At 41.2% G+C, this 13,179-nt stretch overlaps 1 protein-coding gene across 7 annotated transcripts in view; it reads left to right on the top strand.

Annotated features, from left to right (window-relative positions):
• Nucleotides 1-13,179, top strand: part of RALGPS1 (Ral GEF with PH domain and SH3 binding motif 1) — a 409,196-nt gene that overhangs the window by 110,331 nt on the left and 285,686 nt on the right. For all 7 annotated transcript variants that reach the window (XM_056538115.1, XM_056538117.1, XM_056538118.1 and 4 more), the window contains exon 6: nucleotides 2,319-2,402. In XM_056538115.1, coding sequence (XP_056394090.1) covers nucleotides 2,319-2,402 — 84 coding nt within the window. The remainder of the gene's footprint in view (nucleotides 1-2,318; nucleotides 2,403-13,179) is intronic.

Consider the following 13,179-nt stretch of genomic DNA (forward strand, 5'->3'; position numbering starts at 1 on the left):
TCTTTTCTTGAACCAAGCAGTAATGTGTCTTCTCCATCGGTGATCAGCGCTGTAAGAAAAGCATCTGCTTTTTCTATCTGTTCATTAGTTTGCCTTGTATCTCTGTATATGGTTGGTACTGACCTCAGTTATGATGGACTCAAGGCTGTGATCCACTACAACTTTTTTTCATAGAAAAGTGATTTTGGGTGTTATGCTCAGAGTGCCGTCACCTCCCTTCTTTTCCTCTAAATACCCTTAGGAGCTACACATGAAGCGCTCTTCTCTTTTATTCTCATGTGTAGTGTGAGGGCAGCATACTATGCGGCATATATATGGGACAGTAATACTGTACCCATTGAACCTTTCTTCCTATTGAGATGTCATTCAGTGGAGGATTGTAAAGCTAAAGGAGCATTTATGGGAGAAATATTTGGCTCAATTGACAGCTAAAATTTCTAGTCTTATCTGGGTAAACCAATATTGAAGTGTATTAGTCATGAGGACCAGAGTCCCTACCAAGCATACCTGAGCGAATGGCTCACAGTAATAGGTAAAAATTCTCTATTATTTTCAAGCCATGGAGTTTAATAAAGAAAGGGCCTGTCAAAGAGCAAACATACACCTGATGGTAATATCAGTACACCGCCCAACCATATTTTATGTTTGTTAAAGGGGTTCTCCACTATAAGGAGATTTTAGTACTTACCTGGCAGACAGTAATGGACATGCTTAGGAAGCAGATGCGCTTGTCTTTGAGCTAAATGGCCATATTGTGAGATTACCATAATACTATTCCAACTATAAGTCCCATGATCACTTGTTTACAGAGGTCACTTTTCTCCCTACCACCCATCAGCCCCCCCCCCCCCCCATTGAAACACACCTGTGCTGCCTTTCATGCAATAGATCAGTGTTTTCTAACCAGGTTGCCTCCAGCTATTGCAAAACTACAGTTCCTTCCAGAATGATCTCTCTTCCACCTAGGGGTCGCTCCACCCATTGACTTTAGTCGCACATTGATTTTAGTACTTACCTGCCAAACAGTAATGGACATATTTAGGACGGATTTGTGCTTGTCTTGGAGCTAAATGGCTATGTTGTGAGATTACCATAACACTGTGGCTATCTTGTTGTGAATTGGCTATTTCCTGTTGGAGTTCCCTCCTTCCAACTGAAAGTCCCACAATCCCTTGTTTGTAAGTGTGAGGTCACTTTTCTCCCTCACACATCAGCCACCCCACCCATTGTGGGGGGCTTTTTGGTATGCTTTTAAAAATAAATATTGGGGCAAAAATTACATAAGAATTGTGAGAAAACTGTCACACACAGGTACCGATGCTATAATGTGAACTACACTAACGCTACACCCTCTGTAGCATAGTCAAATAAAAAAAAATCCTAGACTACCCCTTTATGTCAAATGAGAAAGTGAACAAAAAGCAAAGTTTTTGGACCCCCTGAAGTTTTCTGCCATCTGCTCCTTGCTAATAGACTGTTGACGATCTCACAGCTTCTTGTCAATGAAGAGATCGGTTGTACTTCTGTCGAGGTCTACAGCATTTCCTATTAGATATTTCCAGACAGAAAGTTCAATAAAAAGTTTGTCAAACAATCGCTATATTTTCTTTAACGTTTCTTTGCCAAAATACGAGGAATCCCTTGTGCTGTTTACTCAGGAGGCCCTTCCTTATTGGAAATTCCATTGAAGTATTTCTTCCAAGAAAAGGGATTTCATCATTAGACAGCTCCGGTCATTACTCGTATCCAGGGCCCTGTTTTATTGGTAATCTGTTACCTAACCAAACATAACTAGGCACATACAATACACGCTACATTCCAATGCAAACAAGTGCTAATATCAACCCTTGTATTAGGATAATCGGGAGAAGACAGCCTCCATGGTGGGAGAGGGGGCTTGAGTTTTTACTCATGATAAGTACATAAAAATAGATTATAATATAATATTGCAGTGCATATATTTTAAGCATATAACATTTTCTGGCCAGATATTCCAAATGTAACAACATACTTAATAATAGTCAAATGCAGTAAAAATTATTATTACGGTATATGAAAATGATTTGTAATCTTTTTATTATTTACTTTATAGAGTTTTTATTTATATTTAGATTATTAAAAATATATATATTGGTGGCAACGAGTCCTTGCACAGGGCGCGCTCCATGCAGGATTGTTAATTTAACAAGAAGCTTGGGAAACTGCTAGTGTTAACTTTACATTTGTTGTTTGTTTTTTTCTGTTCTTCATTTTTTCTATAAATCTAAAGTCCGATGACCAAATCGGGAAGACTGATGTAATCTCTGTTCTGTTTTCAGGAGCTGGCCAGCTGCGGCTGGAACAAAAAGGAAAAACACAGCCTAGCTCCAAATGTTGTCGCCTTTACAAGACGGTTTAACCAGGTATAGACTGTTAATAATTGTTGTGATTATTCTAGCAGCACATGTATTTATTTTCTGTACATTACATCCCTGACCCAGTGAGCATGCAGTCTCTTTATCCTCTACAGCTCTACATTTAGGTCAACTCCAAGTTACTAAGATGGTTTGGGAGTATGGAGGAAGACAGGAAACCTACATTAAAATATGTGACTCACATGAATAAGTGACCGTCACATAAAGCTGGATGAATACTCAAGGGACTATTGGGGATAAAACTTTTTTTTTTTTTTTTAAAGCTATGGACTTACTTAGAAAAAAAATGTAAATCTATTTTTACATATTTGAATGGTTACTTTGAGTTACAAATGTTGCACTGAATTTATGTCTTCTGTCTTCATTCCTTAATTAATTTTCATACCTCCCAGTAATGCTGAATGCAAAGTCTGTGTGCTCAGGATAACAGTTTTCTCTAGAAGCTCTACTTTCTCTCTACACACAACCTTTTAAATGCTTTCCTTCTTATCTACAGCCTGTGTGAGCTACCCCCCATGTGTGCATTTCCCCTCGTATCCACACTAACAAAAGGCAGATAAATAACTTACATAAGACTTCGCAGCAGCAAAATGGTAGGGCTTCGTTAAAGGGGTTGTCCAGAAAAAACAAATGTGTGTTGGGCTGACAAAAAAAACCCTTGTACTCACCTATCCTAACTTTCCCGCTCTGCGTGTCCTAAGGATGCCCAGTCCTTGCTGAACAGCGATTGCTCCTTTAGTTTTAGCACACAGGAAGCGCCCACTCAGCCAATCACTGGCCAAGGCAGGTCACTGTGCTATGGCCGAGTATGGGCTTCCTGCATGCCAAACTAAAATCATAAACTGAGACTGGCCCCCGTGGGGATGAATGTAGCAGGGGATATATTTATTTATTCAGCCCACATGCACACATTTTATTTTTTCTACACAACCCTTTTAATGAAGATTATTAAGTAAGTTGCAGAAATTAGCATTCAGGAAACAAATGGATTCTAAAAAATAAAAAAAAAATCAGTTCAAAGATGTCTATAGCCTTTTCCATTACAGACATGTATAATATATGTATTAGATAAACTATAAATTGCAGAATGTAGGTACTCAATTTCTTATTCTTGGTAAAGAAATGGCAAAATAAGTGAACTAAAAATGAAATCATAGCATCATTTTGGTTCTCCTAAATACTTTGGGCAAAAACTCATTTTGTACTCTTTCCTATGTGTTATTTCTAGGCTGTTGACAGTGAGACATTGTATATTTGCATTATATAATGTATAGGCCTTTTCATCAGATCCTCATTGAAAATTAAGCAAATTTTGGTTACTATGTGATACAGCTAAATAGAGGGCAACATACACATTTTCCATTTTAAAGACCATTTAGCTCATGGGAACAGGAATGCACTTTTCGTAACTGAAAGGTTGACTTTGGAATGTGTCGCACTTATATAATGGAGATCTGTTTATCGTCTGTGAAATCATCTCCCCTTAATGCATCGGTTTTCATCTCTCCTAATATAACGTGAATGCTGAGGTCATTTATTTCCCAAATAGCTGCGGATGTTATGTTGGGCAGTAGCTACCAGACGCCCCCAAACCTTTTAATACTACATTGTATTCTTATAGACTCACTGGTTTGAATTACTTGAGGTTGCACGCTGGTTCCCTACAGTGCCATAGTTCCTGTTTTATGAGAAGCGGTTCACAAATTTTCCATTAGTGTTACCTGCACTAACCTGTCAGTTCAAAAAAAAACAAAAGTTAGTATGCCTGACTTATGCAAAATAAACAAACAACATGATGTCAATGGACCTTACAAAGTTTTTTTTCTCCAGTGTTAAAAAATGTACCAAATATACATTTGTAGTGCAGCATTCGTAACAACCCAAAAATAGAATTTTTTTTTTTTATTAAACACTGTGAGCATACATAAATAAATAAAATAAATGAATTAAAATAAATTAAATAAATTAAATAAATTAAATAAATAGATAAATGAATTAAATAAATAAATGAATTAATTAAATGAATGAAATAAAAAAATAAATAAACAATGCCAGAATAGCCGTTTCTGTTTATCTCCCATGCCAAAAAAAAGATAAAAAGTAAATTATGGTAAACCCCAAAATGGTACCAAAACTGTAAGTTGTTCCACAAAACTCAAGCCCTAATACATCCCTGTCAACTAAACATTGTTAGGAATGCTCTATGAGATAGGAATGCTCCATGAGATACCAATATTTCATGAATTTGATACCAATGTAAATGTGATGAATCGTAAAAAAAAAGAAACAATACAACTGGTCCAAAGAAATACAAAGGGGGGAATTTATACCGTAATAGTGCTATGCTGGTCCCCTCAAAGGTCCCTTACGGCTGCACTAAAGAAGAAAAAGTGGTGGAAAAAATTGTTAGTTTCTTAAAGCTTCAATGAGTTACATTGGTTAAATTTAAAATCTATAATAACCTACAGATGTTGGAAAAAAAAACAAATCCCAGCATGGTGGGAGTTGCATTTTTCTTTTTTTTAACATCTGTTCCATAGTTTGGAGACCACTGATCTAGATGCATGTACAGTGATCCCTCAACTTACAATGGCAATAGTTTCAACATAAAATGGTCTTTTCTGGACCATTGTAACTTGAAACCAGACTCAACATACACAGACAATCCAGATCATATACTACAGACAGTCCAGATCTGTGATATCTGTCAATGTCTGGAAGAACTGACCAATCAGAATGGACATTCACTCCTAAAACACCTGTATTACTCAAGCATATGCACTGACAGGTGTCTGGTAGCGCCCCCTACAGTACAAGGAGGTATCACATGTTCTGTACTACTCTTTACCTGTGCCATAGTTAGCTGTTCCTTTGGACACCAGGTGAGGGCGGCTCCATGTTACTTTTTTAGGACATGGCATGTACTGTACAGGATCCTGAAGAAGCTCCTGTCCTCTACATAGACAGTGATTACAGCTCCCAGCAGATCTTTATTACTTTTATATGTAAGGATTTGCTTTATCTCTATTAGTTATCTACTTATTTTTCTCTTATCCTCACTTTTTCCTATTTTTGGATGACATTTTGGGGCTTCAGAACCAATTACCAGGTTTCCATAGAGTTATGGTCTCCACATACAATGGTTTCAACATACAATGGTCGTCCTGGAACCAATTAATATTGTAACTTGAGGGGCCATTGTACATTGAGGAGTCTTCAATGTTTGGCTTATGGCAACTTGTTAAAATCCTATAGAGCCATTTATCAATTCCTGCTGCAAAAATCACTGTGATCGGTGGCGTGACTATTCAGTGTCCACAGGTTGTTTACTAGTGTTTGGCAGATTGTGGGTTGTAAACACAATACAGAAGGGGTTCATTTAGTAATTTACAGATCTGTATAACTTTCTGGCACCAGTTGATTTAAAAACATTTATTCCCCCAGAATACCCCTTTAAGTCTCTGGAGAATGAGTTGCCCTTCTCCCAGCTGTAACTCGCAATCGCTGCGGATGTCAGAACAGAGACCTAGTGTGATCAAAACTTTTGACATTTCTGGGCAACACGTCAAAAGTTTTTCGAAATGACAGTTTCATGAACGGGGGGCAGGGAGAAGTGATCCTTAAGCTGTCCCTAAAACCACTCTCCCTGTCTATTTGCCCATCCGCCCTAAACGGCGGATCAACAATTTGGATCCGGTCCCTTCCTGTGCTAAAGTGCAATGGTGTCAAGGTCAACAAAACAAACTGAACTGTACATAGTCAGGGACAGGTCAGGAACAAAATGGGAATACAATAACCAACAAACAGATAAACCAGGCAGGATATAAATACTAACATAAAACAGGTCAGGAAATCACTGGACACAGAACAACGAACAAACTAGACACCCCACTCAAAGCATGGAGGGACATCAATACCAAAGCCAAATAAGCTCCTAGCCAGCAGGCACTGTCCACAGAGTGATCAGGATACTGGCCTAGAAGGAAGCAAAAATACAAAATACATGTAAACATGGGTGCAGGCACAAGACAAGATAGACAGATTCTATCCTTGGTGTAGCTGGATATAACAAGGTCAAAACAGGACAGACAAAAGGCATAGTGTGAATACAGACTAAGGCAACACAAATCAAATGCAGACTAAAAATACTAAAACCTGACAAATATACTAAGACAAAGCAGGATAAAATCTATGTATCAAACAGGACAGCTAGCCATGGTTGAAACTCAGTATATATACTAAAACAGACAAAACATAGCTAAGGTGCATAATAAACAGACATGGTCAGAGTAAAGCTCAATTACCAGCCCAGAGTAACACCTTAACCCCTTAAGGACACAGGGCGTACGGGTACGCCCCAGTTCCCGAGTCCTTAAGGCAGGGGTCCTCAAACTTTTTAAACGGGGGGGGGGGGGGGGGCGGCAGTTCACGGTCCCTCAGACCGTTGGAGGGCCGGACTATAGATATCAAAACATGAACACTATGCACACTTATATATCTTATTAGTGGACTACCACTTTAAGTACGCAGCACAGTTCCCCCCCCACATTAGGTTGGCAGTATAGATCCCCCACATTAGGTTGTAGTTCCCACACATTAGGGTTGGCAGTACAGTTCCCCCACATTAGGGTTGGCAGTACAGTTCCCCCACATTAGGTGCAGTACAATTCCCCCACATTAGGTGCAGTACAATTCCTCCACATTAGGTACAGTACAATTCCCCACATTAGGTGCAGTACAATTCCCCCACATTAGGTGCAGTACAGTTCCCCCACATTAGGTGCAGTACAGTTCCCCCACATTAGGTGCAGTATAGTCCCCCCCACATTAGGTGCAGTACAATTTCCCCACATTAGGTGCAGTACAGTTCCACCACATTAGGTGCAGTACAGTTCCCCCACATTAGGTGCAGTATAATGTTCCCCCACATTAGGTGCAGTATAATTTCCCCCCACATTAGGTGCAGTATAATGTTCCCCCACATTAGGTGCAGTATAATGTTTCCCCACATTAGGTGCAGTATAATGTTCCCCCACATTAGGTGCAGTATAATGTTCCCCCACATTAGGTGCAGTATAATGTTCCCCCACATTAGGTGCAGTATAATGTTCCCCCACATTAGGTGCAGTATAATGTTCCCCCACATTAGGTGCAGTATAATGTTCCCCCACATTAGGTGCAGTATAATGTTCCCCCACATTAGGTGCAGTATATTGTTCCCCCACATTAGGTGCAGTATATTGTTCCCCCACATTAGGTGCAGTATAATGTTCCCCCACATTAGGTGCAGTATAGATCCCCACATTAGGTGCAGCATGTTCCCCCACATTAGGTGCAGTATAGTCCCCCACATTAGGTGCAGTATAGTCCCCCACATTAGGTGCAGCATGTCCCCCCACATTAGGTGCAGTATAGTTCCCCAAATGAGGTGCAGTATAGTTCCCCAAATTAGGTGCAGTATAGCTCCCCACATTAGGTGCAGTATAGTTCCCCCATATTAGGTGCAGCATGTTCCCCCATATTAGGTGCAGCATGTTCCCCCACATTAGGTGCAGAATAGTTCCCCAAATGAGGTGCAGTATAGTTCCCCAAATTAGGTGCAGTATAGCTCCCCACATTAGGTGCAGTATAGTTCCCCCATATTAGGTGCAGCATGTTCCCCCATATTAGGTGCAGCATGTTCCCCCACATTAGGTGCAGTATAGATCCCCCAAATTAGGTGAAGTATAGCTCCCCACATTAGGTGCAGTATGTTCCCCCACATTAGGTGCAGTATGTTCCCCCACAGACATACAGCCTCCAGCCATACAGTGTGTGGCTGGAGGCTGTATGCCTGTTTTCTGCCCCACTTCAGTGCTCCGACCACCGCTCCTCCGGTCCGGACATAGCAGTAAGTCCCGTGCCTGAAGGAGCGGTGGTCGGAGCACCGAAGCTGACGTGCCGCTGGTAACACTTACCTAGCTGGCCAGCGCACGTCCTCATCGCTGCCCCGTTCCTCCGTGCTCCGTTGCTATGGGCGCACGCGCGGCGTCAGTGACGTCCCTGAGTGCGCCACCTTCCCGGCAGCCCCTGTGTTTTTAAAGTAAACGCGGGGTCTCCGAGAGCGCATCCCTGTGTCCCAAAAACATCTTTCGGGACACAGGGATGTCCCAGGCAGCGGCGGGCCGGATAAATGTCCTCGGCGGGCCGCATGTGGCCCGTGGGTCGTAGTTTGAGGACCCCTGCCTTAAGGACTCAGGGCGTACCTGTACGTCCTGTGTCCCGCTAACGGGGTTTAAATGCGATAAAAGTTTGCTGCAATTGCTGCGTCTAAACTGCAAGTGAAACTATCCCGGCAGCTCAGCGGAGATGATCGGGACTATCGCGACAGAATCGCAATGTCCCGATCAGCTTACTGGACGACAGGAGGGTCCTCACCTGCCTCGGTGATCTGCTGCTCCAGGCTAGAGCAGCAGAATGCCGGTAACACTGATCAATGCTGTGCAATGGCATAGCATTGAACAGTGTATGCAATCAGAAGATTGCATAGTATAGCCCCCTAAGGGGCTAAAAAAAAAAAGTAAAAAGTGGTAAAGAAAAAAAAAAAAGAGGATAAATGTGAATAAGCCCCCCCCCAATTAAAGTTTAAATCCCCCCCTTTATAAATAAAATAATGTAATGAAAAAAAAAGTAATTATATGTGGTACCGCCGCATGCGTAAATGTCCGAACTATTAAAATATAAGGTTAGCTAAACCGCACGGTCGATGGCGTACACGTAAAAAAAATACCAAAGTCCAAAATAGTGAATTTTTGGTCACTTTATATTCCATAAAAATATATTCCATAAAAATAATAAAAAGTGATCAAAAAGTCCCATCAAAACAAAAATGGTACAGATAAAAACTACAGACATCATATAGGCCCCTACGCGCAAAAATAAAGTTATAGGGGTCAGAAGATGACAATTTCAAACATTCAAATTTTGGTGCATGTAGTTATAATAGGCATGCTAGGAGTTGTAGTTTTGCAACATCTGGAGGGCCACAGTTTGGAAACCATTGTCTACAAACTGCCCCTGCCGATGTTTCACAACTACAACTCCCAACATGCCAAGACAATCCATGCATGTTTGGAGTTTTAGTTCTGCAACATTTGGCCCTTCACATGTTGCCGAACTACAACTCCCAGCATGCCTGTACAGTGTGGACATGCTGGGAGTTGTTGTATTGCAACATCTGGAGGGCAAAAGTTTGGTGACCACTACACAGTGGTCTCAAAACCGTGCACTTCCATGTGTTGCATAAATAAAACTCTCAGCATACACTTCAGCTGTCAGTGCATGCTGGGAGTTTTAGTTTTGTAACATCTGGAGGGCAACAGTTTGGAGAACACTGTGCAGTGGTCTACAAAATGCACTCCTCCAGATGTTGCCGAATTACCACTCCCAGCATGACTGCACAGTCCAGGCATGCTGGGAGTTGCAGTTTTGCAATTGTGTGGTTTCCAAAATGAGCCCTTCCAGTTGTTGCATAACTACAACTCTCAGCATGTCCTTCTGCTGTCAGTGCATGCTGAGAGTTGTAGTTTTCAAACATTAGGTAGGCAGCAGTTCCCCCACATTAGGGGCATAGTTTCCCTACATTAGGTGCATAGTTTCCCTACATTAGGTAGCAGAGTTTCCTCACATAAGGAGCATAGTTTCCGCTCATTAGGAGCATAGTTTCCGCACATTAGGCAGCATAGTTTCCCCACATTAGGAGCATAGTTTCCCCACATTAGGAGCATAGTTTCCGCACATTAGGAGCATAGTTTCCGCACATTAGGCAGCATAGTTTCCCCACATTAGGAGCATAGTTTCCCCACATTAGGAGCATAGCTTCCCCACATTAGGAGCATAGTTTCCCCACATTAGGAGCATAGTTTCCGCACATTATGTAGCATAGATTCCCCACATTAGGTAGCATAGTTTCCCCACATTAGGTAGCATAGTTTCCCCACATTAGGCAGCATAGTTTCCCCACATTAGGCAGCATAGCTTCCCCACATTAGGTAGCATAGTTTCCCCACATTAGGCAGCATAGTTTCCCCACATTAGGAGCATAGTTTCCCCACATTAGGTAGCAGCATAGATTGTAGACGGGACCGGCAAGGGAGCAGAGGTAAGCCCTCTGGCTACCTCCACTGTTAATCGACCCCACTGGACCACCAGGGAGTGTTCACAGGGTTCTTTAGACGTATACACGTCCTTGGTCGTTAACCAGTTAAGAGGCCTTTTATACACTCCCAGGGCTGGAGGTTAACTCTTCCCTAACCACGGAGAATTGGCACAAACTGTTCAGACACAAAAACAATGTCTGAACAGGACCTAAAGCAAAAAAAATGCAAAAGCACAGAAACGGACATTACAGACAGTGATGATTTCAGTGCTGCCCTGGGCCCTACCTAGAAGTACATACTGACATGATGAACCAGGGCCCATGTTATTATTTTCATCTTTGTTCTTGCACTTCACAGTCAGGTGGGCTTTAGTTTTCTCTGAAACACATGGGAAACACTGGTGGATAATCTTTACGGATGTGGTCACGCTGGTTTAATATTGTATTCTGTAATAGAGACAGCAATGAGGGTTAGGAAGAGATCTCCAAAAATAATTTTATTTCCTGGGGGGGGGGGGGGGGGGGGGGGGTGTTCTCTCAAACTTCCATTTCTAGTGTAACCAACAATAACTTTTATTGTCACCAGTTATCTGCTGCTGAACATTAGGCAATCAGACCTTCTTGGCTATAAGACGTTACTTTGTCTTAGCAGAACTACTTGGTTCAATGCCTTAAAGGGGTATGCGCCCTCCCATAGACTTGCATTGAGGAGGTGGGGCGTGACATCACGATAATCTGGCCCAGTGGTCGTCATGCTGCACACTCGGAACCTCCAGCGCTGCAGAGAGCTCAAAAAGGTGGGTGCTGAATGACAGATTGAGGGGGTCCTCAGTGGCAGGACCCCCGCGATCAGACATCTTATCCCCTATCCTTTGGATAGGGGATAAGATGTCTTAGGGCCAGAGTACCCCTTTAAATTCAGATGGATCAACACAATTAGGTCATTTTCACATGGATACAATTTCTCTCTCTCTTCCATCAAGTGGAAAAAACTACTATCGGCCACTTGGAAGCGTCTTTCATCCCCTGCCCCCCTAAAAACAATAAACTATTTGGCTATTTAAAAAAAACAGATGTGAGAGAAAAACTGCTAGACGCTCTCTGGGAATTGATTTCTTTTTTTCCAGCACAGATATTTGGGTTCGGGCCATGCTGAGAATTTCGGATAGCAGAAGTTTTCGCAGTACCAACATTTGTAAACAATAAAATAAAATTACCAAGATGGCTGCCAACTTTATGCCAGTGTTATAGCTCTCCAAAAGACCATCTCCCTGAGGCTGCGCTCACACTTACCTAATACAGCCACGTTTTTACATCCATCTTATGGCAGCAAGTCTGGGTCTGAATGCGGTCTGGTGGCCTGAACTGACAGCTGTCACTTTGGGTCATCAGACCCGTGGTTGTTAGGTCTGCACATTCTACAGACCCAAAAAATGTGTCTGTCTTACACTAGTGTGAACCCATCCTGAGAAAACCCCTCCCCCCTTTCCTCCATATATGCTTACTGGCCAAATTGTTTAAGAAGACCACCCCTCTAAAAGACCACTTTTGCAGTTTTAATTGTAGGTTTTACCATACCGTACTGCCATCTTTTTCCAAAAACCTGAACAAATTAGTATTAACCCTACACACACACACACAAAAAAAAAAAAAAAAAAAAAATATATATATATATATATATATATATAGAAAGAATTTTCGTAAAGGGAACCTTTAAAATATTGCTTTTAATTTATCCTTTAAAAAATATACAAAAAACAAAAAACAAAATAATGAATGAAAGATTTTTTTGGAAAAAATTTTTTTGGAAAAAATCTTTTGAAAAATTATTTTCTTGACCGCCACCAGTGTATATGATTAACTTGTGTTCAAACAATGTTCATAATTCCGTAATAATTCTGAAAGTTCAAACAATGTTCATAAGTTCCTGTGTGTTAAAGGTCTATCGATCAATCTCAGTATCGGTGCCTATTCACATAGGTAGCCGCTGTGCCTGCGTTATTCTCCTTTTCTTATTTCGATATGTAATAAGCGCATCCACATTGGAATACCAGTACAATACAACAACAATTCCGTAATATAGTGCTGTGTTAAATTGCAATTAATCTCATATTGCTATATGCTTGTTCACATTCATGCCGGTTGCGATATATTGGTTATACTCCACATGAGTGTGTTCATTGGTATACAGGGTTAATCACCATCCCGGGCGTGTATCCAACACCTTGTATGTGCGCTTGTTCACACTCCTGCTAATGGATCGTCAATCTGGGTATATGTACGAACCCCTATATATGTGTTTGTTCACACTGCTGCCGGTTGATTGCCCTTCTGGGCGTATGTCCAACACCTTATATAGGTGCTTATTCACACTCCTACTGGTTGTAATATTTGAATAGTTTACAGATTAAAGTTCCTAAATAAATCGTTTTATCACCGGCTGAGGCATATATCCTCCACTGTATAACACTCTCCGATTGGGATCAATTTAATTCACATATGAATATATACGGTCCTGGTTGTTCGTCCTCGTATTTGTTTTATTTTTGTAGTTCTAATATCCACTCTGCGTTATTAGGTTTTAGCTTTCTGTTCACATTGATGTATTCATGTCTCAGCCTTTTTTAA

This window comes from Hyla sarda, chromosome 9, assembly GCF_029499605.1.
Source record: "Hyla sarda isolate aHylSar1 chromosome 9, aHylSar1.hap1, whole genome shotgun sequence".
NCBI classification, from domain to species: domain Eukaryota; kingdom Metazoa; phylum Chordata; class Amphibia; order Anura; family Hylidae; genus Hyla; species Hyla sarda.